The sequence below is a fragment of the Vicia villosa genome, linkage group LG6, assembly GCF_029867415.1.
Source record: "Vicia villosa cultivar HV-30 ecotype Madison, WI linkage group LG6, Vvil1.0, whole genome shotgun sequence".
Taxonomy (NCBI): domain Eukaryota; kingdom Viridiplantae; phylum Streptophyta; class Magnoliopsida; order Fabales; family Fabaceae; genus Vicia; species Vicia villosa.
In genome coordinates this window covers 105,274,426-105,301,563 of record NC_081185.1, presented here as the reverse complement: position 1 = coordinate 105,301,563, position 27,138 = coordinate 105,274,426, and the positions used below count along the sequence as shown (strand labels likewise).

Genomic DNA, 27,138 nt, shown 5'->3' with positions numbered 1-27,138 from the left:
GCTCACGTCACTATCCAGGTTTGTGGCCAAATCCACCCAACATGCCCTTCCCTTGTTTAAACTCTTGCGCAAGGAAACCGCCTTCGAATGGACGTAAGAGTGTGAGCGCGCCCTCTCCCATCTTAAGTAAGCCCTCTCCAGCCTACCGGTCTTATCCTGGCCTGAGGCCGGAGAAATCATATACCCCTATCTCGCCGTATCCACCGAGGCCGTCAGCGTGGCCTTGATACGAGAAACCCCGGAAGGCCAGAAACCCATTTACTTCACAAGCAAAGCACTCCAAGGCCCCGAGGTCAGATACCAGCAAATCGAAAAGGTCTGACTCGCATTAATAACCGCGGCCCGGAGACTCATGCACTATTTCCTAGCCCATACCATAGTCGTGCGAACCGAGTAACCCGTGAAACCATTGCTTGCACGCCCCGATATGGCCGGAAGGATGCTCCGTTGGTCATTAGAGCTTGCAGAGTTCGACATCAAATATGAAGGAAGAAGAGCCCTTAAGGCACAGGTCTTGGCAGATTTCGTGGCCGAAATGGCTTTCCCTGAAATAACAAACAACAACGCCCAGAGATGGACCTTATACGTGGACGGGGCGTCCAGCTCAACTGGCAGCGGAGCAGGGATCATCCTAGAAAACGGGGAAGGAACCCTCATAGAAGTATTCCTCTCGCTCTCATTCCCAACATCCAACAACCAAGCCGAGTATGAGGCCCTGCTTGCCGAACTGCGCCTCGCAAACGACTTAGAAGCCGAGGAAATTGAGGTATTCACCGATTCTCAACTGGTCGCATCCTATATCTCAGGCGAATATCAGGTCAAAAGCGAAGCCCTCGCCGAATATCTGGCCCTCGTACGAGAAAGACTAACCCGATTCAGGAGCGCCAAAGTAAAACACATCCCAAGGGAACATAACTCTCGGGAAGACGTCCTATCAAAACTAGCTAGTACGAGGAAGAAAGGGGGCAACAAATTTGTAATCCAGGAAATATTGCCAAAACCCAGTATTGAATCTCCATCCGCACTAACACTCGTAAAGGCGATAGGGGATACGTCCTGCTGGATGACCCCCGTATATAATTACCTAATTAGCGACCTTCTGCCCGCCGATCCCAAAGAGGCCTCCGTAATCCGAAGAAGAGCCTGCTCGTACGTCTTGGTCGAAAATCGCCTCTACCGACGAGGATTTTCCATACCCCTCCTCAAATGCATAGATGAGGGCACGGTTCCCCACATACTCCGAGAGATACACGAGGGAATCAACTCGCAACACTTAGGAGGGAGATCTCTCGCCCGGAAAGCCCTCCGAGCCGGATACTATTGGCCTACGATGCAAGACGACGCCAAGGAATACGTAAAGAAATGCGACAAGTGCCATCGTTTTGGGGACATGCACCTTGCACCCCCCAACGAACTCAAGTCTTTGTCATCTCCATGGCCGTTCGTGTGGTGGGGCATGGATCTCCTCGTCTCGTTCGTAACCGGGAGCTATCAGAACAAGTATCTAATAGTCGCGGTCGACTATTTCACTAAGTGGATCGAGGCCGAACCATTAGCCAAAATCACCTCCTTAAACGTACTTCGCTTCTACAAAAGAAACATCCTCGCCCGGTTCGGCGTACCCTTGGCCATCATCACCGACAATGGCACCCAGTTCACCGACGGACGTTTTCAAGAATTCGTCGCGAAATTAGGAACCAAACAACATTTCGCATCAGTCGAGCATCCCCAAACAAACGGGCAAGCGAAGGCCGCTAAACGAGTAATATTAAGAGGCCTCAAAAGAAGACTGGATGAAATAAAAAGGGGATGGGTCGAAGAGCTACACAGTGTCCTCTGGGCCTATCGCACCATCCCACACTCCACCACCGGGGAAACCCCCTTCCGACTGACATACGGGACAGAGGCTGTGATCCCCGTCGAGATACATGTGCCATCAAGACGCACCGAAGAGCCCCTCGAAATAGAGGTCAACATCGAGGCAATTAGAGAAGAGCTCGACTTGGTCGACGAAATTCGAACCAGAGCCGCTTTACGCGAAGCCTCGCTCAAGCAAAAAATCACCCTAAGGCATGACTCAAAAGTCATTAAACGGAAATTCAAAGTAGATAGCCTAATGCTCAAAAGAAACCACAAAGATTCCCGAGAAGGCAAATTGGCCGCAAAATGGGAAGGCCGTGTCCGAGCAAGGACAGAAAACAGGGCATACTACCTAGAGAATTTGCAAGGAGAAGAACTCGCTCGATCTTGGAACACTGAAAAACTTAAACTATGTGAATACAAGACTACATTCAAAGATGTTTTTGATTCATGGCAAACTCAAATAAGCATTCAAACAACAAGACGGTAGCAGAAAACTTAAAGAAAAGCAAGCATTGATCACTCATAGGTCAACACATTATGTTTATATGTTTAAAGGTTGACTCAACACAAGCAAAACAAGAAGAATGCAGAAAAGCAGCAGTTAGGTCGACCTACCATCAACACAGGTCGACCTAAAATGGAGAAAAATTCATATACTCCTGCTAGGTCGACTCACACATCATTTAGGTCGACCTAAATTGATGAATTTTACACACCAGCCTGTTAGGTCGACCTACACAACAACTAGGTCGACCTAATCTGTGAAAATGTCCCCAGAATGCATCAGAAGAGGATTCTGGTCGACCTACTCCTTCAACAGGTCGACCTAACTGGGAGCAAAATTCTGCAAGCTCTGTTAGGTCGACCTAAGCACTACAAGTGGTCGACCTAATTGATCAAGAAAGTTCAAAAATCAGTTTTTCTTGGTTCTAACTGTTATGCAATCATATATATTGTGCAAGGGTAATTATTCCTAGCACACCAACGACTGAAAGATACACAAACGCTTCTCATCTTCGTTCTTCATCATCTCCAACACAATTACACATAATCATTCTTGAGTTGCGGGTTAGTGATGAGTTCGATAACGTCCATGGAACGGAATTGAAGATTCCTAGTGGGTGAAGGTTTGTGGGGTTTGTTGGTGAATAAAATCTGCGGGTTTTGTCCTCCACGACGGGTGGTTCTTGGGGGTTTTTATCAAGAGGCGTTCATTGAGGATTCGGCTGAGTGTAACGATTGAGGAACGGGGAGTTCAAGGAATCAAGACACTGCAGAAGGGAATCGAAGTGAAGCTCTTGGATAACCTTGATCTTGCTCAAGATTAAGGGGGAAGAAGATTCAAAGGATCGACATAATTGGTTTATCGTTTATCGCTTTGTTATCTTCTTTGTATATACGACTTTCAACATTAATGAAAGATTACCCAATTTCAATTTGGAATTGGGGGCAGACGTAGTCGTAGCGAGGACGGTCGACGAACTGCCTAAACAAATATCGTGTTCTTATCGCTTTTATCTTTCTTTTTATTCTGCTCATAATTGGTATAATTGCTAAATTGATCAATGATTCAAGTGTTAAAATTGTGAATTAAAAGTTCTGCATAAACATCACAATTCACCACATCTTGAATTAGCATCAATTTGAATATTGTCACCAAGTGTTTGTCTATTTGCTTAATCCACCTTACTGCGTTGTAAATCAAAGTTTGTCAATTTAGAAGTTAATTGATATTCAGTTGTGACACGTATTGATTCGATAGCATATCTCCTTATCCGGAATTTCGAATATCTTGTGGTTTTGTAACACATATAACCCTTTGCAATAGTGGTCCGGAATAGACGCAAGTCGATTCAGAACCGCTTTCGCTATAGTCTGTAAAAATCCCGGAAAAACTGTGTTGGATCTATTCACCCCCCCTCTAGATCCTTAGGCCAGCGTCTAACAAGTGGCATCAAGAGCTCTGGTTTATTCCGTGCTACGTGAAACACTTATTGGAAAGATGGCTTCCGGACCTAAAGGGGCTCATAATAGAGCTCCAGTTTTCAACGGCGAAAACTACGGCTATTGGAAGGATTGTATGTGTGTCCATATCAATGCAATTGATAGGAACATCTGGACAGCTATTGTCAATGGTCCATTCCAGATCACCATGACAAATGCAGCTGGTGCAGTTGTTCCAAAACCAGAAGATACTTGGAATGCTGAAGATGAAAAGAAATATGCATACGATTGGAAAGCGAGAAACATTCTAATCTCAGCTCTAGGAGTTGATGAATACTATCGCGTTTCCCATTGTAGATCAGCTAAAGCTATGTGGGACACATTGCAAGTTGCCCACGAGGGAACGGATGATGTCAAACTAGCTAGGATCAATACGTTAACTCAAGAGTTCGAACTTTTCCACATGGAAGATGGTGAATCCATCGAAAACATGCAGAAGAGATTCGTTCATCTGAAAAATCGATTAAATTCTCTTGATAGACCTGTTTCCAATGCAGTTGCTACTAACAAAATCTTAAGGTGTTTGATCAGGGAATGGCAACCCAAAGTTACAGCAATTAAGGAAGCAAATGATCTCAACACTTTAGACATTACCACTCTTTTTGGGAAACTAGAGGAACATGAACAACATCTTAAATGCCTTGACATGCATGAGAAAAGGACAAAGAAAGAAAAGAACATGGAGAAAGAGGTAGAGAAGAAGTCAATAGCTCTAAAAGCTTCGAGCTCCAAGACCTCAAAACGAGAGCCAAAGGATAGTGACACAAGTGATGACGAAGACTCCGATGATGAGGAAATGGGACTGTTTGTGCGAAGATACAACAAATATCTAAAGAAAAATGGAGCAAAACATTCCGACAAAGGCTTGATCAACTATAGAAAGCAATCAAACATGCTCAAACAAGATGACGACAACAAAGGAAAGATCAAAGGTCTTTGCTTCAATTGTGGGAAAGCCGGTCACTACAAACCGGATTGTCCATATCTTAAGAAAGAAAAGGGGAAGAACCAAAGCAAAGGTCATAACAAATCTAAAAGAGCTTACATAGCATGGGAAAGTGATTCATCTAGTGAAAGCTCATCAAGCGATGAAGAAGAATTAGCAAACCTATGTTTCATGGCTCATCAAAACAAGAAAAAGAAAGCTGTAAGTCATCTTAAACCTGAACTCGTAGATAAGGTATCTCATTCTCAACTAAAACTTGCTTTTGAAGAATTACATAGAGATGCAATTAAAGCTTTCAAACTTTTGGCCTCAAATAAGAAAATATTTTCATATCTTGAATCAAAAGTTGAGAAAACCGAAAAGGATATGGAAGCTTTAAAACAATCTATGCTAGACATTCAAAAGGACAAAGTTGAAATAGATCCTACATCATGGTTTGGTTGTGAGACATGTCACATTTGGCAAAAAGAAGTGAGAGATCTAAAAGCCAAGTTAGACAAGGCTCTACAACCAAAAGTGACTTTTGCGGTTGATCCAAACAAGTTCAAAAGATCGTATACTCCTTTATATAGTAAATACACTTTTGTACCAAAAGTATCAACTAGCAAAACTCCATATTCTCATCATATTACCTGTCATTATTGTTGCAAAAAGGGACATACCATTGAAAAATGCAAATTTAGGAGAATTTTAGTTCCTAAAGGAGTATTTCAATGGTTGCCTAAGTGCAACGAATTGTGTACTCACCATCCAGGACCCAATGAAAATTGGGGACCTCCCTCCTTAAATTAATCTTGCAGGAAAAGTGTCTTGACATTGCCGAAAGGTTGTGGTTCCTTGATAGTGGATGTTCAAGACACATGACTGGAGACCTATCTCTTTTCGTTGAGTTTCAAGCAAAGAAAAAGGGGTATGTCACCTATGGAGATAACAATCGGGGATCCATACTTGGTAAAGGAAGTGTAGTACACGTTTCTTTTGATGAATCTTATGCAAAATATGTCGAGAAAGGTCTTTCATTTAATGATGCAGGTCCATCCACTGAAGACATTGTCAAGGATAAGGAAGATGAGGATGAAAGTATAGTAAAGAAAGATGCTGAGAGAGAGAAAGATGAGTCTCACAATGAAAATGAAAAAGAAAGCATCTCAAACAATGAAGAACTTCCCAAGGCCTGGACAAACGTGAAAGACCATCCAATTGACAATATAATAGGGGACATCTCAAGGGGCGTTACAACACGCTCAAAGATAAGTAACTTCTGTCATCATTTTGCTTTTGTTTCACAAGTTGAGCCGAAAAACGCTAAGGATGCATTACTTGATGAGCATTGGCTAATGGCCATGCAAGAAGAATTAAACCAATTTAAACGGAATGATGTTTGGGACTTAGTCCCTCATCCGGGAGATCATCAAGTAATAGGCACTAGATGGGTTTTTCGTAACAAACTTGATGAAAACGGTGTTATTACTAGAAACAAAGCTAGATTAGTTGCCCAAGGTTACAATCAAGAGGAAGGTATTGATTATGAAGAGACATACGCTCCTGTAGCACGTCTCGAAGCTATTCGCCTCTTACTTGCTTATGCTTGTTCTAAAGACTTCAAACTATTCCAAATGGATGTTAAGAGTGCCTTTCTAAATGGCTATATTAATGAAGAAGTCTATGTTGCTCAGCCACCCGGCTTTGAGAATTACATGTATCCAACTCATGTCTATAAGCTGAAACGTGCTCTATACGGTCTTAAACAAGCCCCTCGGGCTTGGTATGAACGTTTGAGCAAATTTCTCCTTAGTCAAGGGTACTCTAGAGGTAAAGTTGACACTACTCTCTTTATTAAAAGAAAAGATGAGGATATTCTCTTAGTCCAAATTTATGTAGATGATATTATATTTGGGTCGACTAATGCAAAACTTGTCAAAGACTTTTCTAAGCTTATGCAGAGTGAATTTGAGATGAGTCTCATGGGTGAGCTAAATTTCTTCCTTGGCCTACAAATCAAGCAACTCAGTCATGGAACGTTTGTGAATCAAACTAAATATTGTACGGAGCTGCTCAAAAGATTTGGAATGAGTGAAGCAAAGGAAATTGACACACCTATGGCAACAAATACAAATCTAGACAAAGATGAGAAAGGTAAAGAGGTTGATGTGAAATTATACCGAGGAATGATAGGTTCACTATTGTATCTTACTGCCTCAAGACCAGACATTATGTTTAGTGTGTGTATGTGTGCAAGATATCAATCTTCCCCAAAAGAATCTCACTTGAAAGCTGTCAAAAGAATTCTGCGATATTTACGTGGAACTACTACATATGGCCTATGGTATCCAAAAGGAAATGAGTGTCATTTGGTAGGATTCTCCGATTCAGATTTTGTCGGCTGCAAATCCGACAGAAAAAGCACTAGTGGAACGTGTCATCTATTCTCAAAGTCATTGATAAGTTGGCATAGTAAGAAACAAGTATCGGTTGCATTATCCACTGCTGAGGCAGAATATGTAGCTGCTGGAAGCTGCTGTGCACAAATATTATGGCTCAAGCAACAACTTCTTGACTTTGGTATTAAGCTTGATCGCGTACCTATCATGTGCGACAACACAAGCGCCATAAACTTGAGTAAAAATCCTGTCTTACACTCACGTACCAAACATATTGAAATAAGGCATCACTTTCTACGAGACCATGTAGAGAAAGGAGACGTTACTTTTGAACATGTAGAAAGCAAGAAGCAACTAGCTGACATCTTCACCAAACCTCTAGCAACGGAGCAATACTTCAACATTCGTAGGGAATTAGGGATACTCGATATCTCTAATTTGGGCTAATTATGTTTATTTTCTCTTAATATTATTTCTTTACTTTATGTATATATATATCTGTCTTGCTAACATTTTTCTTAGCATAAAGGTAGTTCATCATCAAGCCAGGCGTCATATTGAAAAAGCGGTAACGTAATTGTTGTTCACTTCCAAAAAATAATATTGATACTATAATATGCTATCAATCAACATGCTTATAGTGACTTCATGCATAAAAACTGCTCTTGCTCACATATGTGTCTCATGCTATCATTAACTACCTTTTATCTACTATACTGTACATGCTAGCATTGTTATCTATGGTCCTCTTGTTACTCTTCTATTCTCTTGTTTTCTCTTTTTGATGTTGACAAAGGGGGAGATAGATGCTGGATGTACGGGGGAGCTTTGTTGAGAGATTGCCCTGTTGAGAGATTGCCCTGTTGAGAGATAGATGCTGGATGTACGGGGGAGCTCTGTTGAGTCTTTATCATTTACTACCAAAGCTTAGACGAATGGTTTGCCATCATCAAAAAGGGGGAGTATGTGAATACAAGACTACATTCAAAGATGTTTTTGATTCATGGCAAACTCAAATAAGCATTCAAACAACAAGACGGTAGCAGAAAACTTAAAGAAAAGAAAGCATTGATCACTCATAGGTCAACACATTATGTTTATATGTTTAAAGGTTGACTCAACACAAGCAAAACAAGAAGAATGCAGAAAAGCAGCAGTTAGGTCGACCTACCATCAACACAGGTCGACCTAAAATGGAGAAAAATTCATATACTCCTGCTAGGTCGACTCACACATCATTTAGGTCGACCTAAATTGATGAATTTTACACACCAGCCTGTTAGGTCGACCTACACAACAACTAGGTCGACCTAATCTGTGAAAATGTCCCCAGAATGCATCAGAAGAGGATTCTGGTCGACCTACTCCTTCAACAGGTCGACCTAACTGGGAGCAAAATTCTGCAAGCTCTGTTAGGTCGACCTAAGCACTACAAGTGGTCGACCTAATTGATCAAGAAAGTTCAAAAATCAGTTTTTCTTGGTTCTAACTGTTATGCAATCATATATATTGTGCAAGGGTAATTATTCCTAGCACACCAACGACTGAAAGATACACAAACGCTTCTCATCTTCGTTCTTCATCATCTCCAACACAATTACACATAATCATTCTTGAGTTGCGGGTTAGTGATGAGTTCGATAACGTCCATGGAACGGAATTGAAGATTCCTAGTGGGTGAAGGTTTGTGGGGTTTGTTGGTGAATAAAATCTGCGGGTTTTGTCCTCCACGACGGGTGGTTCTTGGGGGTTTTTATCAAGAGGCGTTCATTGAGGATTCGGCTGAGTGTAACGATTGAGGAACGGGGAGTTCAAGGAATCAAGACACTGCAGAAGGGAATCGAAGTGAAGCTCTTGGATAACCTTGATCTTGCTCAAGATTAAGGGGGAAGAAGATTCAAAGGATCGACATAATTGGTTTATCGTTTATCGCTTTGTTATCTTCTTTGTATATACTACTTTCAACATTAATGAAAGATTACCCAATTTCAATTTGGAATTGGGGGCAGACGTAGTCGTAGCAAGGACGGTCGACGAACTGCCTAAACAAATATCGTGTTCTTATCGCTTTTATCTTTCTTTTTATTCTGCTCATAATTGGTATAATTGCTAAATTGATCAATGATTCAAGTGTTAAAATTGTGAATTAAAAGTTCTGCATAAACATCACAATTCACCACATCTTGAATTAGCATCAATTTGAATATTGTCACCAAGTGTTTGTCTATTTGCTTAATCCACCTTACTGCGTTGTAAATCAAAGTTTGTCAATTTAGAAGTTAATTGATATTCAGTTGTGACACGTATTGATTCGATAGCATATCTCCTTATCCGGAATTTCGAATATCTTGTGGTTTTGTAACACATATAACCCTTTGCAATAGTGGTCCGGAATAGACGCAAGTCGATTCAGAACCGCTTTCGCTATAGTCTGTAAAAATCCCGGAAAAACTGTGTTGGATCTATTCACCCCCCCTCTAGATCCTTAGGCCAGCGTCTAACAAACAATACTACAGCTAAAAACACAGGTGGGACCTGGTACGCGCCAAGCACCTCTTACTAAAACGAAACGACAGAAGCCTGCTCTCTTAATCGAACAGACTCCTTGTCCTTCGGGGAACCCGAATACCGAGCATCCCCGTCGTAATCATGTACCACGAAGGCAGAACGCCCCGCTTGCAAGGGGACCGTTCATGCCATGAGCCCCGGAGCTCAACACAACGAAATCCGAGACTCAGCACAAGCCAGGCACATGTCCCCGACAATCGACCACAGTTCCACACACTGGGCGATCAATACATTATAGACGAGCAAACCTCCCAAATATGCAAAATAAACACACAAAACACAACTATGGTACTTTATTCATCATTCATGAAGATTACAAAACGAACACCAAATAAAAAGAAAAACGCTTCACTCCGCCCGACGGGCAAATTCCTCCGAATGAAGATACTGATACCAATCTTCATCCCACTCAGTCTCGGAGCCATCAACGTCAACCACAACCCTTACGCCAGATAGCCGAGCTTGAACATTCGGGCCCCGGGCCCCTTGAGAATGAGAAGCAGAGCTGGTCGAAACCTTCTTCTTCTCCTTCACCTTCTTCCCTCCACGAGAGCTCGAGGCTGAAGAAACCTTTCCTCCCTTAGCACCATCCATTCCTGCGTAAAAATGAAAAAGGAAGGCCCATGAGACCTCATTTTATGGAAAAAGGAACAGTAGCCCTTGGGAAACAAACAAGCCATTAATGAACTTTGGGAACTGGCAAAACGCCACCCAAGAAATCAGAACGCATGCACACAAACTTCGAAAAAACAAAGGCGTTAAAAACTAAGTACTTTTAATTAAAACGGGTAAAAAGCCCGGAAATGTGCCCAACTACGGTCACGAAGACCGAGCCGGTAATATACTTACAGAATCAAAATGGGGGGCCTTCCCCCCGGAATAACAATACAAAACAAAAGGCTCACAGGTCCAATACTTAAACACTTAAACATAAAAAACCTTCAAGCACCTTCCTCCATCTGAACTTCCTCGGTTTCCTGGGTCGCTGGCCTGTCCCCGAAGATCGGAGAAACAATCTGGTCGCCCTCCACACGATGGTACGGCCCGGTGCCCTCAGTCACCAACTCCACCCCAGGATTCTTCAATTTAAGCTGAGCCACAGTGGAATTGTAGGTGTCCTCGGCAGCAGCTACACAATCACCCCCCAAAATTCTGATGTACTGGATCAGATCCGCCCGGGTCAAGAGAACCCTCTCCTCCTCTGTCTCATCCTCAGCAAGAACCTGAGATCGGGGACGAGAAGCCTCCCTCACCGAGGAGGACAGCATCGCTCCATACAAAGTCCGGGAGAGCAAGGTGTATTGACCTTGCACATCATCCAGGGCATCCTCTTTCGCACTCAGCCGAGCCTTCACAGACGCCAACTCTTCGCCCTGCTCCTTCAGCAGTTGCTCTCGGTCCATCAGGGCAGAAGTCTTTATCTTGACATCCTCCTCGAGAAATCTCACTGCCTCCGCAGACAAAGGGGTCGAGCGAGCATAAAGAGTAGCCATCTCAAGAACCCGAACCAAGGCTGAAGCATCCTGCACAAGGAACCCTTGACGAACAGAGGGTTCCAAACCCTCGATATGAAGAGACTCAGCACAGGGAATGGTCAAAAAGGGCCCTCCCTCAAAGAACGGGGGCTGGAGGAAGCATGAAGGGACGGTAAAGATATCATCGGCCTCTTCCTGGGTCAGATCCACGGCCTCGACCCTCTGCCGTTTGTGACGGACCAATGCGTCCGGATCCGGCTGCTGATGAAGAGGGGAAGGAAGCACCGTGACCGGCCTCAGGGATTCACCCTGGTCAGAGGCTGGCGCTGGGGAACCAACAACAGCTGGGGAGGAAGAGGAAGCGCCCGAGTCCGTCCCTGGGGATCTCTGCACCGCAGCTAACCTAGGACCTGCACTCTTCTTGATAATCCCCTTGGCCTTGCTGGCTTATCTGAGCATCCGTTCATGACGAGCCCGATCCATCGACTCTGCAAAAAGAATCAAAATAAAAACGTGAGGGTCAGTCCATCATAAGACCACTACCAAAAGCTACAACGACAAAATGACAAGTTAAAATAACAAAATAAAGGGGAGAGGGGTAGATACCCAGATAGGCAAATGCGCCCTCATCAGTCCCACTAGCCAGGAGTTCCTTTATACTGATCACGCCCGGCTCCCTAATGATCTCCCCATCTTCATTCACAACAGGCTTCCTCGAGCGGTCCACCTTGGCGACCGCAGGAAGGCCCTGCATAAAGTTCTGAAGGAGAGCATAGTCCCCCCGAGCATCCTCATCCAAATCCGAAAGTTTGGTAATATACTGGTCAGTGCCATACTCAAAATAATCCCGAGACCAGAAAAATCTAAACTTATGTCTCCGAGTAGTGACTAACTCCCCAATATCGTTAAGTACTGGACGACCATTGACATCCACGGTCGTGACCCTAGCAAAGACACTATCTCGGGCCTCCCGAGACTGAGGGCGGATGAGGAAGAAGCGGGGCTTATAACCCTTCAGGGAATCCGAGTAAGACTTGAAGATTTTCTTAGACTGCTTCAAGGACACCCATCCAAAGTGACCGTCCCTCACCGTGTGCTGCACGCAAAATATATAAAAGAACAAAGGGATGGTCGCCCCTATCTTCAGGTGAGAGTAGACCAGCTCGAACGTCTGGATGAAAGCGATCGAATTAGGATGAAGTTGCGTAGGGGCCACCTCCAAGTGGTTAAGAATGGCCATCTGAAAATCTAAAAAAGGTATGCGGAACCCCATCTCCCGGAAGACTACCTCGTACATGGGGAGCAGATCGGGGGTATATACGTCACAGATACGGTCCCCCCCAGCCGGGATAAGAACCGACCATCCATTCCTGGAGGTATCCCCGGAAGGATCCACGTAACCCCCGATCTCCGTGAAGATATCCGAGTCATCTTCCAAAAAATAACTCTCGACGTCAAGTGCTTCCTGGACCACCCAGGCCGACAGGGGCACCTCCTGCCGAGCCGGGGGATTAGAGGACGACGAACCAGAAGCTGACGGGCGTCCCACTTCGGCCATATTTCACCTGAAACACATGGGAGAACAATGAATTCGATAGTTAAATCAAATCCACCCTTCCACCACCGTTCAGAGTGAAAGGGCGCACCAACGGTCCAAAGACCGAACGGCCCGCGACCTCGCCCCTATCCAGAAAATAGAATTCGAGCAAAGGGAAGGCACTCGCTATGCAATAACGACCTACTCTCCTAGAAAAAACACTAAAAACTCGGTCACAGTTGATCAATAGTCCCAAACCGCCATTAAAAGGCTAAAACGATATCCTCAGGGAAAAATCAACCGTACACCGCCGTAAGCGACAGAAAAATCCTCCATCTCCGCCACCTACCGATAGTTTCATCCTATACTTTCGTCAAAAATCATCCCTAGAATCTATCCTAGCCACATGCAAACGGTTCTAAAATGACAATCGAAGCATAAAATACGGGAAACAGGAATCAAAAGTAAACTTACAAGAACGATTCTGATAAAAGGTTGAAGAATTGGTAGCAAACACCACAACAAGAGCTCACGGTCGGCAGCGGAGGGAGAAGAACGAAGCAACAAAATTTGAAAAGTTTGGGGAAATGATGGATCCTCGTATTTATAGGCTGCCAAAGGCGTCACATGCGCCACACATGCAACACTGTAAAGGCATGGTCATCATTAACCCTAACAGCCTAGGTAATAAGGTAGCCATCATTTCGCATTAAATGCGACACGCCCCTACCAGCTTTTCTAAAACGACACGCTTCCCTACTCCCGGCCTGACCATTCTTCTCCCCGGGAACTCGAGACCTATCTTCCTTGGATACCCTAGGCTCGTGTCCCCGGTAAATCCACCGGATCAACTTCCTCTAGGTCGTCACTCCCTCGACCAGAAGCAACGACTTGGGGGGCTCCTATTCTGGACCGACCCAATTTATCTAAATTGGGCCAATCCAGCCTTCGGCCCAATACACTTTAGACCACGTGTGACAAGTACCTCCCGGTCGCTCCGGGCAAACTCACAAGGTAACCGGCCACGAGAGACCCTCGTGCCCGGTGAACAACCATGTCTCGCGCCACCTAAACATCCTATAAATAGCCCTCTCCACACAGAGGGCAAGGTAATCTTTTTCCACCCCCAAATTTTCTCACTTTGTTGTACCTTGTGGAATACCTACTTACTTTGGCATCGGAGTGCCTTGCAGGTACAACCCCCTTTTTTCCCATCAAACATCCTGAACTTCAAGCCTTCATTGTTGCTGGCCATCTGATCCGCTCAGTAAGATCACATGTCAAATTGTCAACATCCCTCTTTCTGGAGGTGACTTGGCAGATAAAATGATATGGCATTTTGAAAAGGATGGAGATTACAGTGTTAGATCTGCTAACCACTTATGCTTGCAGGTTAAAGAGTCCAAGAATCCTGGCCCTTCAAATCCTCCTTGCAGGAAACTCTGGAAGAAACTTTGGAGTGCCCCAACCAGTAATAGAATTAGGAACTTCCTATGGAGAGCTGCTAAAAACATCCTCCCGACAAAAGATAACTTACAGAGAAAAGGAATCGGGTTAGATCCCATATGCCCAAGGATGTTGAGAATGCTAAGCATTTGCTTATGGATTGTGATTTTGTAAGACAATCTCTTTTTTCTTCTGTTCTGAGCTATAGAATTCCAACTGGATTGTGTTTCATTGACTGGATCCAAAGTATCCTATTTTGTGGGGATGTTTTCAGCCTGCAAATAATATGCACAATAATGTACAAAGTGTGGCTGAGTAGGAATCTAAAGTTGTATCAATTCAAAGATGTTTCACCTGTTGAGGTTGCAAAGGAAGTAGTGACAAATGTAGAGGAATTTAATCAATGGAATCCTGTCTCTGGAGGGGCTACCGTGTGTTCTGGTTTGGCAGATTGCAACAGGAAAGATGTTCATACAATCCATGTGGATGCCATCATTTATAGTGAAGGCTTAGTGGCTTTGGGCTGCTTAATTAAGGATCAACACAATGCTATTTCCCTCGCAGCTTGTAAGAAAGAAGATGTTTCAGTTGAAGTTGCGCTAGCAGAAGCTATGGCTATAAGGTGGGGATTGCCTGTGGCCAAAGAATTGCAAATGGAAAGGATTGTGATTAAATCTGATGCCAAGGTGGTCGTGGACTGTGTTAATCTCTTCCAAAAGAGGCATGTGTTGGATTCTGTAGTCTTAGACATAAGAAATCTTCTTAGTAGTTTTAAATTCTCCTCTCTTTTGTTTCATAACAAAACTTGTAATTTGCAAGCCCATAATTTGACTAGACATGCTTTTGTGATTGGTTCTAGGACTTGGGTTGGTGGTTGTCCTTCTTTTGAAGCCCCCTGTTGTTTTTCCTTTGGCTTTTGATGCCTCTTAATGAAATATCGTTTCCCAGCAAAAAATAAAAAAGTCTGATCAGAATTCCAAATCCGATATTTTTTTAACACTTGCTTTTACTTATTTTAAAGAGTACTTGTTTTGTGTATTTGATGCGTTTTTAAAATCTAGAAGTATTTTTTAAATTTTGCAGAGTGTATAAGTAAAATATTAAGTGTAATGAACAATTCTTCTAAACAATTGTCATGGGCCATAGGTCGGTCCAATTGATCGGCCCAACAAACATAGACGACAACACACTCCAAAACGGTGCATAATGAACGACAATTGGAAACAAGAGTCAACTTTAGAACTCGGCTAAAGCTACCGAGTTCAAACTTCAGTTCGTAGCTATTACCCAGCCATGGCTGCAACCACCACGAAACTTCTTCTCTCGCCACCGTGGCTACCATTTCTGTTGATATCATCACTACTGTCGATCGCTCTTGCTTACAAACCTGGTGACATCGTCCCTATGAGCCGCATGGGTCAATACCATTCCGTTCGTCCCCTCAAATTTCCTTTTCGCAATTCTCCATTACTCTACTGTTCCTTTCATTATCATACGATTCCGTTTCATCTTTTTTTCTTTCAAATTGCAGTCGAGAACCGTGTGGCAAGACCTCATTGGCCGCCATTGTCCCATCTTCGCAGTGAATCGTGAGGTGCGCGTGTTCTAGTTCTGTAAAATTAGGGTTTTGTTTTTCTTATTGCTTTTTTTTTAATCTAATTTTTATTTATTTTTGCTGTATGTTTATTGCGATTTGTAATTGGTTTTTCATGTCAATTGGATTTTCAGGTTTTGGTGCCCTTACCTAAGCCGACGGGTTACACTGGGGCTGATCCTTATAAAATGTGAGAAATTTTCTTGTGTTTACTGCGTTTCAATATAATGTTTGAATTTACTTTATCTTTAACTATGCTGCACCAACACTTTCGAAAAACTTATACCGACACTCGTGATTATATTTAATATATATATTTTTCAAATTAGCACCGATGTCAACGTGTTGGTGTTGTGTTGCCGGTGTCCGTGCTTCATAGATCTGTAGTAGTTTTCCTTTTAGTTAAGTAGATTTTTTTAGTTCGAAATGCACTACAAGAAGTAGCAGTTGAGAAGAAAAAAGGCATTTCATTCAGATGCATTAATGTTGATTAAAGTTCCTATGGAGAAAACGTGTGAAACCGAAGACCGTTGAGCTGAAGTTCCGCCATTTTAAATCGACATTTCCACCATAAAATGGCATGGTGCTGTCATCCTTCACATATTGGGCAACACTGGTTTTAGCTAGATTGATCAAGTGCTTTGCGAGTAATAGATGTTGATTTGTTTTGTATTGTGCATTCGTGAGAAAGAAGTGTCGGTAAAAATAGAATGCTTGTAGTAGGAAATTAAAGGAATAACTGATGATAGAAATTCTGTGTAGTTGTACTAATTATGCAATATGGGGGAGAGTTTTGTTGTTTTATGATTTTTATAGAAAGAAGAAATTTTAGTTATGATTTTTATTTTAAAATTTATATGCAGATCATTTCAAGTTGGAAGGGAGAAATTTTATATCCCATGGCTTCTAGTGGTTAATCGGAAAAGTACAGAGGTTCCGATGATTGATGTAGAACTGGTAATGATGTTTTAAGATATATAACCTACATCAAGTTGTGTAATTTAGCCAATTATTGTGCTGGATTATGAGTTTGCGGATGCAAACAATAAAACAGTGACTAGGAAATGGAATGATTGGAATTTTATTGTTGTGCAGAAATATTCAGGAAGTGATTTGCTTGGTGTTACTGCAAAAGTTGTCGATATGCCACATCACTGTACGATCTTCTTCTCTAATGCAATTTATAAAAATGCAATTAAGTTATTTGTATACTACTTACTGGTTTCTGACATGCTGCAAGAGTATTGCTCTTAGCTTTTTCATGTCACTGATGGGCAGCTGGCCTATGCCTATAGAAGGAGAGGAGTAAAACAAAAAGATGGGTCTAGAAGTAGAGAAGGCCTGCTAGGCTATTAGTAGGAGGATATAGGGTATGAACTTAGAGGGGACGGGATATTGCAGGATCAAAGGAAAAATAGGAGGCCTTTAGCTGGATAACGGGTTCGGACAGTGTTTGCGGCACGAAGTCCTGTTTTCTTCTGTTCCTTTGTTTTGTTGGTGTACATGCTTTGATGTGTCTTTTTTGGGGTTAATTTCTATTTTGCTAATCTCGAGTAGCAGTGTGTCCTGCAGAGCACCGGACCCAGAAACCGGTATAATAGTGGAATAGCAAGATATCTGCTATTGCAAAGACTAAACAATATGCAAACTAAACATAAATTCTAACAGGATACATAAATACCAAAAAAAATATAAGGGGTAATTGTACTTAATAATTATAATCAACTTTGGCCATTTATCACCATCATTAAAAATCAAAACCCAATGTAACTTAATTACTAATTAAAGTTCTAAATATCAACAAAATGACAGATGAATAGGGAGGCCTTTTTAGCTGGAAAACGGGTTTGGACAGTGTTTGCAGCGTGAAGTCCTGTTTTCTTCTGTTCCTTTGTTTTGTTGGTGTACATGCTTTGATGTCTCTTTTTTGGAGTTAATGTCTATGCTGTTAATCTCAAGTAACGGTGCGGACCCCAAAGCCCCTGCTGGACCCCAAAACCGGTATAGCGGAATAGTGGGATAACTGCTGTTGCAAAGACTGAAAATAATATGCAAATTAAACATAAATTCTAACAGGATATATAAATAATCAAATAGAGCAAAATACAACAAATATAAGGGGTATTCGTACTGAATGATTATAGTCAACTTTGGCCATTTATCACTATCAATAAAAATCAAAACCTAATGTAACTTAATTACTAATTAAAGTTCTAAAAGTAAACAAAATGACAAATGAATAGAGAAGAACAGTGGGAAAGGAAACCAACAGAACAGAAGAACAGAGGAAACTAATAGAACAGAGAAGAGCAGCGGGCTTCACACACTGAAGAATGAGAAACACAGGGATTCACAGTTACCACACAGGAGTGGGAGAAACAGAGTTTTGCAGACGAAGGAGAACAGTAGCAAAACAGGTTTGCCCCTGTGAAGAAGAATTAAATAGGTCACTTGAAATAATACGAAATGACAATATACCCTTAAAAATAAACACACTGGGTTAAAAAGAGAATATTTGAAAGATTTTGCAAAAAAACCCTAAAAATAGATGCCATCATGCGATGTTGACACAATATACAGTTGGACCACCACACCCGTTGAACGCAGTTAGCCGGCCGAATATGTTGCCGTAGACCTCACCGTTGCTTCGCAATTGCACATGGAAGCAGCACGATTAGCATCATAGGTTAATGTTCAGTAGAGCATTTCTGGTGTATGGAACTGATCTACACTATCTTGAGTAAATATATCTGCTAAATTTAGATTCTATATTCATACGTCCTGGAAATGTCAAAATCTGTGCCTGTAAACTCTTTATGGATCTAAAAGCTTTTTTAATTAATGTTCCTAAATTTGTAATGTTCATTTTATCAACATTTTATTTTGTAATGTTCATTTCCTCTAAATTTGTGTTTATTTATGAAACTTACAAATAAGCTGATACCTTACACCTTGAAAAATACCGATATACCATTAATTAATCATTTACATTTAAGAGAAAGGTTAGACAGTATTTACTTAGGCTACACTATTATAATTTATAACTGATTTATTTGGCTTTTATTATGCTAAAACATTTGTGTTGAATTTACAGATGTTGAAATTCATCCTGAGATCCGTAAACACTTCTGGGATGCTCAGCATTGGCCAAAGCATGTACTTGCCCGATACACTTGGTTGGTGTTTTTTGATTTACAACTCTCTCTACATATATATAGATATGGCTTATCTATTTTGAACATAATTTATTGCTCTGAAGCATCACTCATTTGGTCTGTGGGTTTACAATGCTAGGACTTTTAATTATTTTTGCAACATTGTTTTGCCAGTAGTCCTATTCAACTGAATTTTTATTTGAGCTGTGTGTGTCACACTTCTATATGATTGGAGTGTGCAATGAATTTGTGAAAATGCAAGGCAAGATAGGATCAGGAATTTGGGAGTGAAACTGTGGAAGTATTAGAGAAAAATGTTTGGGTTGGGTTTTGTGTAAAAGATGGTAGAGTCTCCTTAATGGTTTGGGAGTATGTGGAGTAGACTTATCATTGAGGAGGGTAGAATAGAAGAAAGACGTTTCAATAGTTAAATATAAAGAGAGACCAAAGAAACCTCTAAGAAAAGTACTTAAAAAAATAGATTTAATATGGTTTGTCATTAGTTGTGATTTATGATTAAAAAAATATTACTATAGCGTTGCTTTAGTAGACGGGACCTTTGGGAAAAGGTTTACATTATTGTTTTTGCTATTGTGATGCACTAGGACATGAGCTGTGGCCAAATCTTAAACAGAATACTAGTCAACATTTTGAACAAACAAAATAACATCTCCACCTTTTTTAACGGACTTAGCTAACATGTTGCCAATTAAGAGTTGGTTCTTGTGGCACAGTTACTGTCATCCATTGGAGTGCTTTTTAAGCATCAGAATGATCACATACTCAATTGTTTTTGGGTCAGTTGGTGATGGATGTATGAACTGTCTGTATTTATTAGCATTTGAACTTTGAATGAAACACTGTATTCTCATTTAAACTTTGTATATAGCTTGTAGAAAAAATTGCTAAGTATGCGTTCTGAAATATTTCAGGAAGGAACATTCCGAAATAGATGTAACTTCCGGATTTTTTGTTCTGTTTGGTTCAGGTAAATAAATATCATTCTTACTTCTATTAATAACATTTTTTTTTTTTTGCTATTGTTTATAATAATAATAATAATATCCAATGGATATGTCCAGGGCTCTTGCTGTCTTTCATCCTCTCAATCTACACATTGCAATCTTCACGCGAAAAACTGGAAAGGTATTTTATTCTTTTTTTTTTACAAGCAAGATATATTTTCTTTGATCAATGTTGTAGTAAACAATGTGTGTTTGTCTATTCACTCAACAATTTCTTGGTCTTGAAATTCCAGATTTGTAAGGGAAACGGTTGCAGAAAGCAGCATCCCTGTTGGAGAGATAGCAAAAGTTGAATGATGCATCACTAATGTCATTAATACAATAAATACATTGTAATGTTGTATTAATGAAATTAACAAGGTCAGTTTGGAGATGGGAAGTTGTTCTTTGGATACACAGCTATGAACCAGTCATTTCTTAGGTCAGTATGAAATGAAGTAGATTAATTGCATCAAGGGCAAAAGCTGTGGAGTAAATAACAGAAAATGTTGATATTGAATTGAATATATTACATTTCATATGGAAGGCTGGATTCGTAACATTATGTATTAGACTAAAATGCTTAAAAGGCTATACATAAACAAATCAAAACGTAGCATATTAGTTAAAGATTAAACTCTTAAATCACTGAACTTAATTTCATTATGAATTTTGTTCGTCATGAGATGGTTACTCCTGTTGACTGCTGGCCTAATAAATATTAAAATTTATTGTGATATGCAAGAAATAAGCTTTTTGTAGGCAGTTTTAAAAACCAGGCCATTGAGTGATTTCGGTTAATGATCGGACTAGTGGGTTAGTGATTGAAACATGAGTATAAATTTTAAAAAAATATGACATAGAAATATTTAATATCATATAGTTAATTTAATTTTTTTTAATATATTATATATTTACCAAATTTTTATTACTAATATCAAAATTAAATTAAGTGTATTTTTCACGGTGATATTATTTTTATTAGAAAATGATATTGAGACGAGGCAAATAATTTGATAAGAAAAGAAAAATAAGGCGGGTAATTAGTTATAGTCATTGATGGTTAAGTGGCCGAATAAAAATAAGGCAAGTAATTAGTTATAATCATTGATGGATAAGTGACCAAATAAAAAGGGTAGAATATGTTAGTGCTGGAACATGTGTTCAACTATTGACAATGCCATTTCACTAAAATATTTTTTTTAAAAAAATATTTATATTTCATTCCTCACGTCACAATAGTTTAAATTTCTTGCATCCATATTATAAAATTATGGAAAAATAGAAGAGGACGTAAACTATTGAATTCAAATCTATGTTGTTAATCTTGGAAAGCGGCGTGGTTAACCTCAAAATGGAAGCGGCGCGGAAGCGGGGAGCGATGCGGCCACTATTTTAGCAACGCGGGCACTAAGAGAATATATATTTTAATAGCACTTATATATATATATATATATATATATATATATATATATATATATATATATATATATATATATATATATATATATATATATAATTTAATAGCACTTATATATTATTTTTTATTTATTTAAGAGGATTAACTATGTATATCTAAAAAAACTATTAAGTGGATTGATTAAATATTTAAAAAATTATTATTTTTTAACACATATTATTATATTTTTTATAATCATAGTGAAGTATAGTGGTATATAGATGTCCTAACAAATAGCTATCTTGACCTTTTAACTCCCTTAGGACTTGGTGGTTCCTTAGTGGTAAATATTGCCCCACGTCATCCCTTATTCTTCTCCCCCACTTCATCTTTTTTTCTTCTCTCTCCCCGCCGACTGATACGTCTTCTCTTCTTCTTCCCATACCCACTTCATCTCTTCTTCTTCTCTTTCTCCACCGACTCTCTACGTCATCTCTTCTTCTTCTCTTTCTCCACCGACTCTCTACGTCATCTCTTCTTCTTCTCTTTCTCCACCGACTCTCTACGTCATCTCTTCTTCTTCCTCTTCCCACTTCAACTTGTTTTCTTCTCTCTCTCTCTCTCTCTCTCTCTCTCTCTCTCTCTCTCTCTCTCTCTCTCTCTCTCTCTCTCTCTCTCTCTCTCTCTCTCTCTCTCTCTCTCTCTCTCTCTCTCTCTCTCTCTCTCTCTCTCTCTCTCTCTCTCTCTCTCTCTCTCTCTCTCTCTCTCTCTCTCTCTCTCTCTCTCTCCACTTCACTCGTTCCTGAGCTGCGAGCCGCTAAAAAAATGATGGATCTCTTACTATTAGAAGTGCAACCAGTAAAAGCGGCGCTTTGGGCCGCATCCGACCCGCTCTGCAACCCGCGATCGCGGCCGCGTTGGACCGCTTTGTGCCGCTTCACCCTAACACGCTGAACTGGTAAGACCGGAAGCGACCATCTCGTTTTTTTTCCGCTTCGCGCCGCAATAGCGGCTGGTGCGGCCGCGATTCACAAGATAGATTCAAATTGGGTGGTTGAAATAGAGGAAGTTAGAGGAAAACATCATAGGTTTTAAGTTGTGCATAGGAACCACTCAAGTTGAGGGAAATTTTTTTCGAATTATAGTAAGATTCGGCCATGTTGTACATGACAAAATATTGGACAATTAATAATCAACACAAGAATAAAGTAAGTGTAGCAGAGATGAGGATGTTGCATTGGATGTGTGGTAAAAGTAGACATGATAAGATTATAAATAAAAATATTAGAGAGAGTGTTCAGATAACACCTATAGTAGAGATGATGATGGAAAAATATATTTAAGTGGTTTTGACATGTAGTGAGAAGACCCGTAGATTATGTGGTAAGAAGAGTAAATCAGATGGAGAGAAGTCAAATAACTAGAAAAAGATGAAGACTTATAAAGACTATAATAGAAGTTATTAAAAAATATATTGAGATTAACGAGTTAGATAGAAACATGATCTTGAATAAAATATTATGAAAATTGATCCATGTAACCGATCTCACTTAGTGAGATAAAGCTTGATTGCTGTTTTTGTATACACACTAGATAATTTCATTGAATCAGATCGGTTCGGGCAACATCGATTCAAGTGAAATTGACCAGTTTAATCAGATTTTTACTAGCTTTATTGGTTTAAATGCGCAAATTGTCTGACACACTAGGGCTTTATTTTGAGAGTTTATAGGGGAGAAAATGAAGAGTTTCAATTTTTTAAAATAAAATATAGAGAAATCTTTAATATTTTTTTGAAAATTTATTTTATAGAATAATAAAAAATATTTATTATTAATATTTTTTTATATTTAAACAATTTGTTTAAGCTTTCAAAATTCTTCAAATTCTTCTTTAAATACAATTTTTTAGTTTCCTAATGAGATTTTGATTTTAGAACGAAAATAAATTCCCTAAAATCATAGTCACTTAAATCATTCTATTATTTTTATTTAATTCTTATTTTTTTAATTTAAAGTCCTTTCCTCTCTTCTCTTTCAAACTTCTAAACAAAACTTAATGAAAATATAATTCAATTCATTTTTGGGTAAATTGATCCGGCCCGATCCGATCTGAGTTTTAAAATTGATTGCAGGCATCAACATTGATATTTCGTTGATGGGAAATTTATTATGTTGCATAAACACTTGTAATACCATACTTCATCGGCTAAGTAATGACTAAAACTCAAAACATAAAACCAAGTGATCCTGATTGCCATTTTGGATATTGTTGCTCATAATCCAGTGCAAATATGTTAGAGCCACACATCAACAAATAGTTGTTAAAACAACAGCAATCAGCAGTAGAGGACGAAGCCCGATAATATTTAGAGAAATTCTTTATCCATCTCCCTATCTTCTTGGTGGTCTCCAGCGAAATTTCGCAACTGCCCCTTTACTTCGAAAATGTATTTCCGAAGTACAAAAAAAAGGTGTTTTCGGAGATGCATCTCAAAAAACACTTTTTTCTTTCAAATTTTTTCTTATTTCGGAAATGCATTTCCGAAAACACCATTTCGGAAGTGCATTTCCGAAATACTGCACGTTTTGCAGTTTAAACAAAACAGCCCCTCCCCCCAAATCATTTATCCTAAACCAATTTCAAACTCAACCTCTCTCAGATTTTCTGCAAACCAACTTCCAAGGCTACATCAAAAGCTCCATCTACTTGTTCTACTACATTCAAAAGCATCTCAATCACCTTCGATTTGTAAGTTTCTAAAGCTTTAGATCTATGATTGAAATGCATGTTAGGGTTGTTAGAAATTAGAAAAATGATATAGGGGTAGGTTGTTAGTAGTGTTTAGGGTTGTTTAGAAGCATAAAAACTGATTTTGAAGTGTGTTTTGGGGTCTACCATGAAACCTGCAGAAATGGTGTTCGCAAGGGTGTTTCAGAAGTTCATTTCCGAAAACACCTCCCTGACCAGTTTTCCGAAAAGTGTCCAGAAGTGTTTTTTTTTGTTTTTTAATTGTTTCGCATTCTTATGGATTTCAATTGTTTCAGGAATATGGCAGGCAACCCAACACGTATCAAACAGGGGAGAGAGACATAGACAGCGTCAGCTAGATGCGAGCGTGCGACGCAACTTGCATCGACGCGGGGGAAGGGTGGAGTACGAGCACCCGTACAGACAGATGAGCCTGGTTCCTCGTCTGGATCGAGGAGTCGGCTGGCTCGGGTATCTTCTTCCCTTCAGGAGGAGGAGGAGGTGACATACCAGGAGACGGAGGAGGAGATACCTGATGCTGATCCTCCACACGGGGAGGAGGAGGAGGATGAGGGCTACCCGGGAGGACCTAGGGACACGTCCGTGCTGATTTCCTACCACGAGCACGTCGCTCAACGTGTCTGGGATGAAGAGGTATTTTTTATAATTTGTCCGACTTTATTATTTAACCGATATTTATTTAGCTTTTTATTCCACTTTATTCCACATTTTGTTGTAACAGGAAAGGCCGACTTTAAAAATGGCGAACCACGCGCGGAAGATTTTTGGTCTCTTTAAACCAGAGGCGCAGTGGTTTAATGATGCGGTGACTGCTTCCGGGATTGGTGGGTTGTGCATGACCGGGTATACCACCATCAGCCACGGCATGCAGGGGGCCTTTGTGGAGCGGTGGCATAGGGAGACGTCTTCTTTCCACTTATTGGTTGGGGAGATGACGATCACCTTACACGATGTGCACTGTCTTCTCCACTTGCCGATTAGGGGGATGCTGCTGAACCATTCCCGGATCCAGAGGGTCGATGCGATCGACTTGATGGCGGTCTATCTGGGTATGGATCCAAATATGACTGATTTTGAGTGTCAGACGAAAAATGGGCCTCATATTCGGTTCTCCATATTGAGCGATTATTATGAGCACCACTTGGTGGCGGCGGCCGAATCCGAGGAGGCGGATAACGCCCTATTTATGGAGTATCACCGTGTCTGCGCTCTCTGGTGCTGGTTCATGTTTTTGGTAGGAACTACACTCTTTGTGAACAAGAGTGCAAGATACGTCGACATGACCTACCTCCGCTACTTCATGGACTTGACTACCATTCACCAGTGGAACTGGAGGTCAGCTATTCTGGTATATCTATACTAGAAGCTGAATGAGGCCTCCAACTGGAGGACCAGGCAGTTGACCGGATCCGCCACACTCCTGACGGTATGTTTCATTTTAATTGTTTCACATTTATTTATGGTTCGTATTTATTTTTAATACATTATCGTGTTTGTGTTTCAGGACTGGATCATCTCCTACTTCCTCCGCATCCACGGCTTCTCCTTCGATCCTGCGTACGAGGACGCCATGCCTAGGGCCGCCTGATACGTTCTCCAAAGGGGGAACAATGCAGTGGGACCATATCGTGGGTACCTCGACCGCACAGCTCACGATAACATTCGTTGGAGGCCATTCAGTGACTACGCTGCTGTTGTTGCTTTTGACCGCATCGTGTTATATTCTGACTGGTTGGCATGCGGGACCAACACCATGGTGAGGCATCTCCTTGAGCGGTGCATGCGGAATTTTGGACATGTGCAGATGATACCGAGGTCGCCGTTTGAGGCTGCTCCCGATATAGTTACCCGAGTGGAGGACACTGCCATATTTGCAGGTTGGGAGCGTCATATGGTCCCGGAGGAGTATCGTCGCATGCAGGCCACCCAGGACTGGCATTGTGTAGAGGGGTACGTTACATGGTTCTATCGGGTGTCACATCCTCTGATGACAGCCGACGCTCCCAGGCCAGCATACGAGGAGATCCTGGAGAACCAGCAGGCCGAGGATGACCATGCCATTTATCTCCTGCCCATATGTCAGCGGATAGAGATGCTTAGGCGGGACGCGTTGGAGCGAGGTATCATTAATCAGGGCGGTCTAGAGGCAGTCGCCGTGGTGGAGAGGATGGTCGGTGATGCGGGCCATGCAGCGACATATAGGAGGCAGAGGAGGTCCCAGGGAGAGAGGGTTAGGCATACACATTAGGGGTTCCAGATTATTTTTCTTGTATTCGGCTTGTATTTCGCACACTATTACTATTTTATTCGGCTTGTATATATTATTCGGATTGTATTTATTATATTAGTATTTTATGTTGATATGTCGTTTATTTTATTCGGCGTTTTCGTTTAATTAAAAATACGGGACTGTTAAGAAAAACATAAAAAAAACACAATTTCTGCATAATTCGGAAGTGCATTTCCGAAAACCCCAAAAAATGTGAAAAAGGTGTTTTCGGAAATGCATCTCTGAAAACACCCCCTTATTTGGTGTTTTCGGAAGTGCACTCCCGAAGTCTGGAAAAATTTTAAAAAAAAAACTTCATAGATACATCTCCGAAGCAGGGGCAACTTGTGAATTTTGCTGGGGGTCACCCCATAAGGGGGTCAATAAAGAAATTCTCAATATTTAATGCTAAAAATCTTAAACTTAACATTACCCTTATTTTATTTAAGGGTTAGATATGTTTTGGTCCCTATTAATATCTCAACGAAAAAAATAATATATTTTAATTTTTATAAAATTTTTATGTATATAGTTTTAGTCTTTCCTGTTAAATTAATGTGTATTTTCTAATAATTATTTTAAAAACATGTTTAGAATATTATAAAAAGTTCCTCTGAAAAAAATTCAAAATTTGATTTCTAAATCAACCCTTTCATTACTTTTATCATTTTCTTTTAAAATTTAAAAAATTCATATTTAAGTCTTATTTTAAAAAATTCTAAAAT

At 40.6% G+C, this 27,138-nt stretch overlaps 2 protein-coding genes across 2 annotated transcripts; both read left to right on the top strand.

The window, feature by feature from the left end:
• Positions 1–427: 427 nt before the first annotated feature.
• On the top strand, positions 428–10,645 carry LOC131614279 (uncharacterized). The gene is made up of 2 exons (XM_058885888.1): positions 428–2,299; positions 10,559–10,645. Exons 1-2 carry the CDS (start codon positions 428–430, stop codon positions 10,643–10,645), a joined length of 1,959 nt encoding a protein of 652 aa, XP_058741871.1.
• A 4,781-nt stretch (positions 10,646–15,426) lies between these two features.
• Positions 15,427–20,610, top strand: LOC131609467 (uncharacterized). Its single transcript, XM_058881164.1, has 9 exons — positions 15,427–15,651; positions 15,752–15,814; positions 15,949–16,004; positions 16,678–16,771; positions 16,910–16,970; positions 18,909–18,990; positions 19,902–19,957; positions 20,052–20,115; positions 20,228–20,610. Exons 1-9 carry the CDS (start codon positions 15,514–15,516, stop codon positions 20,289–20,291), a joined length of 678 nt encoding a protein of 225 aa, XP_058737147.1. The 5' UTR covers positions 15,427–15,513; the 3' UTR covers positions 20,292–20,610.
• Positions 20,611–27,138: the final 6,528 nt, after the last annotated feature.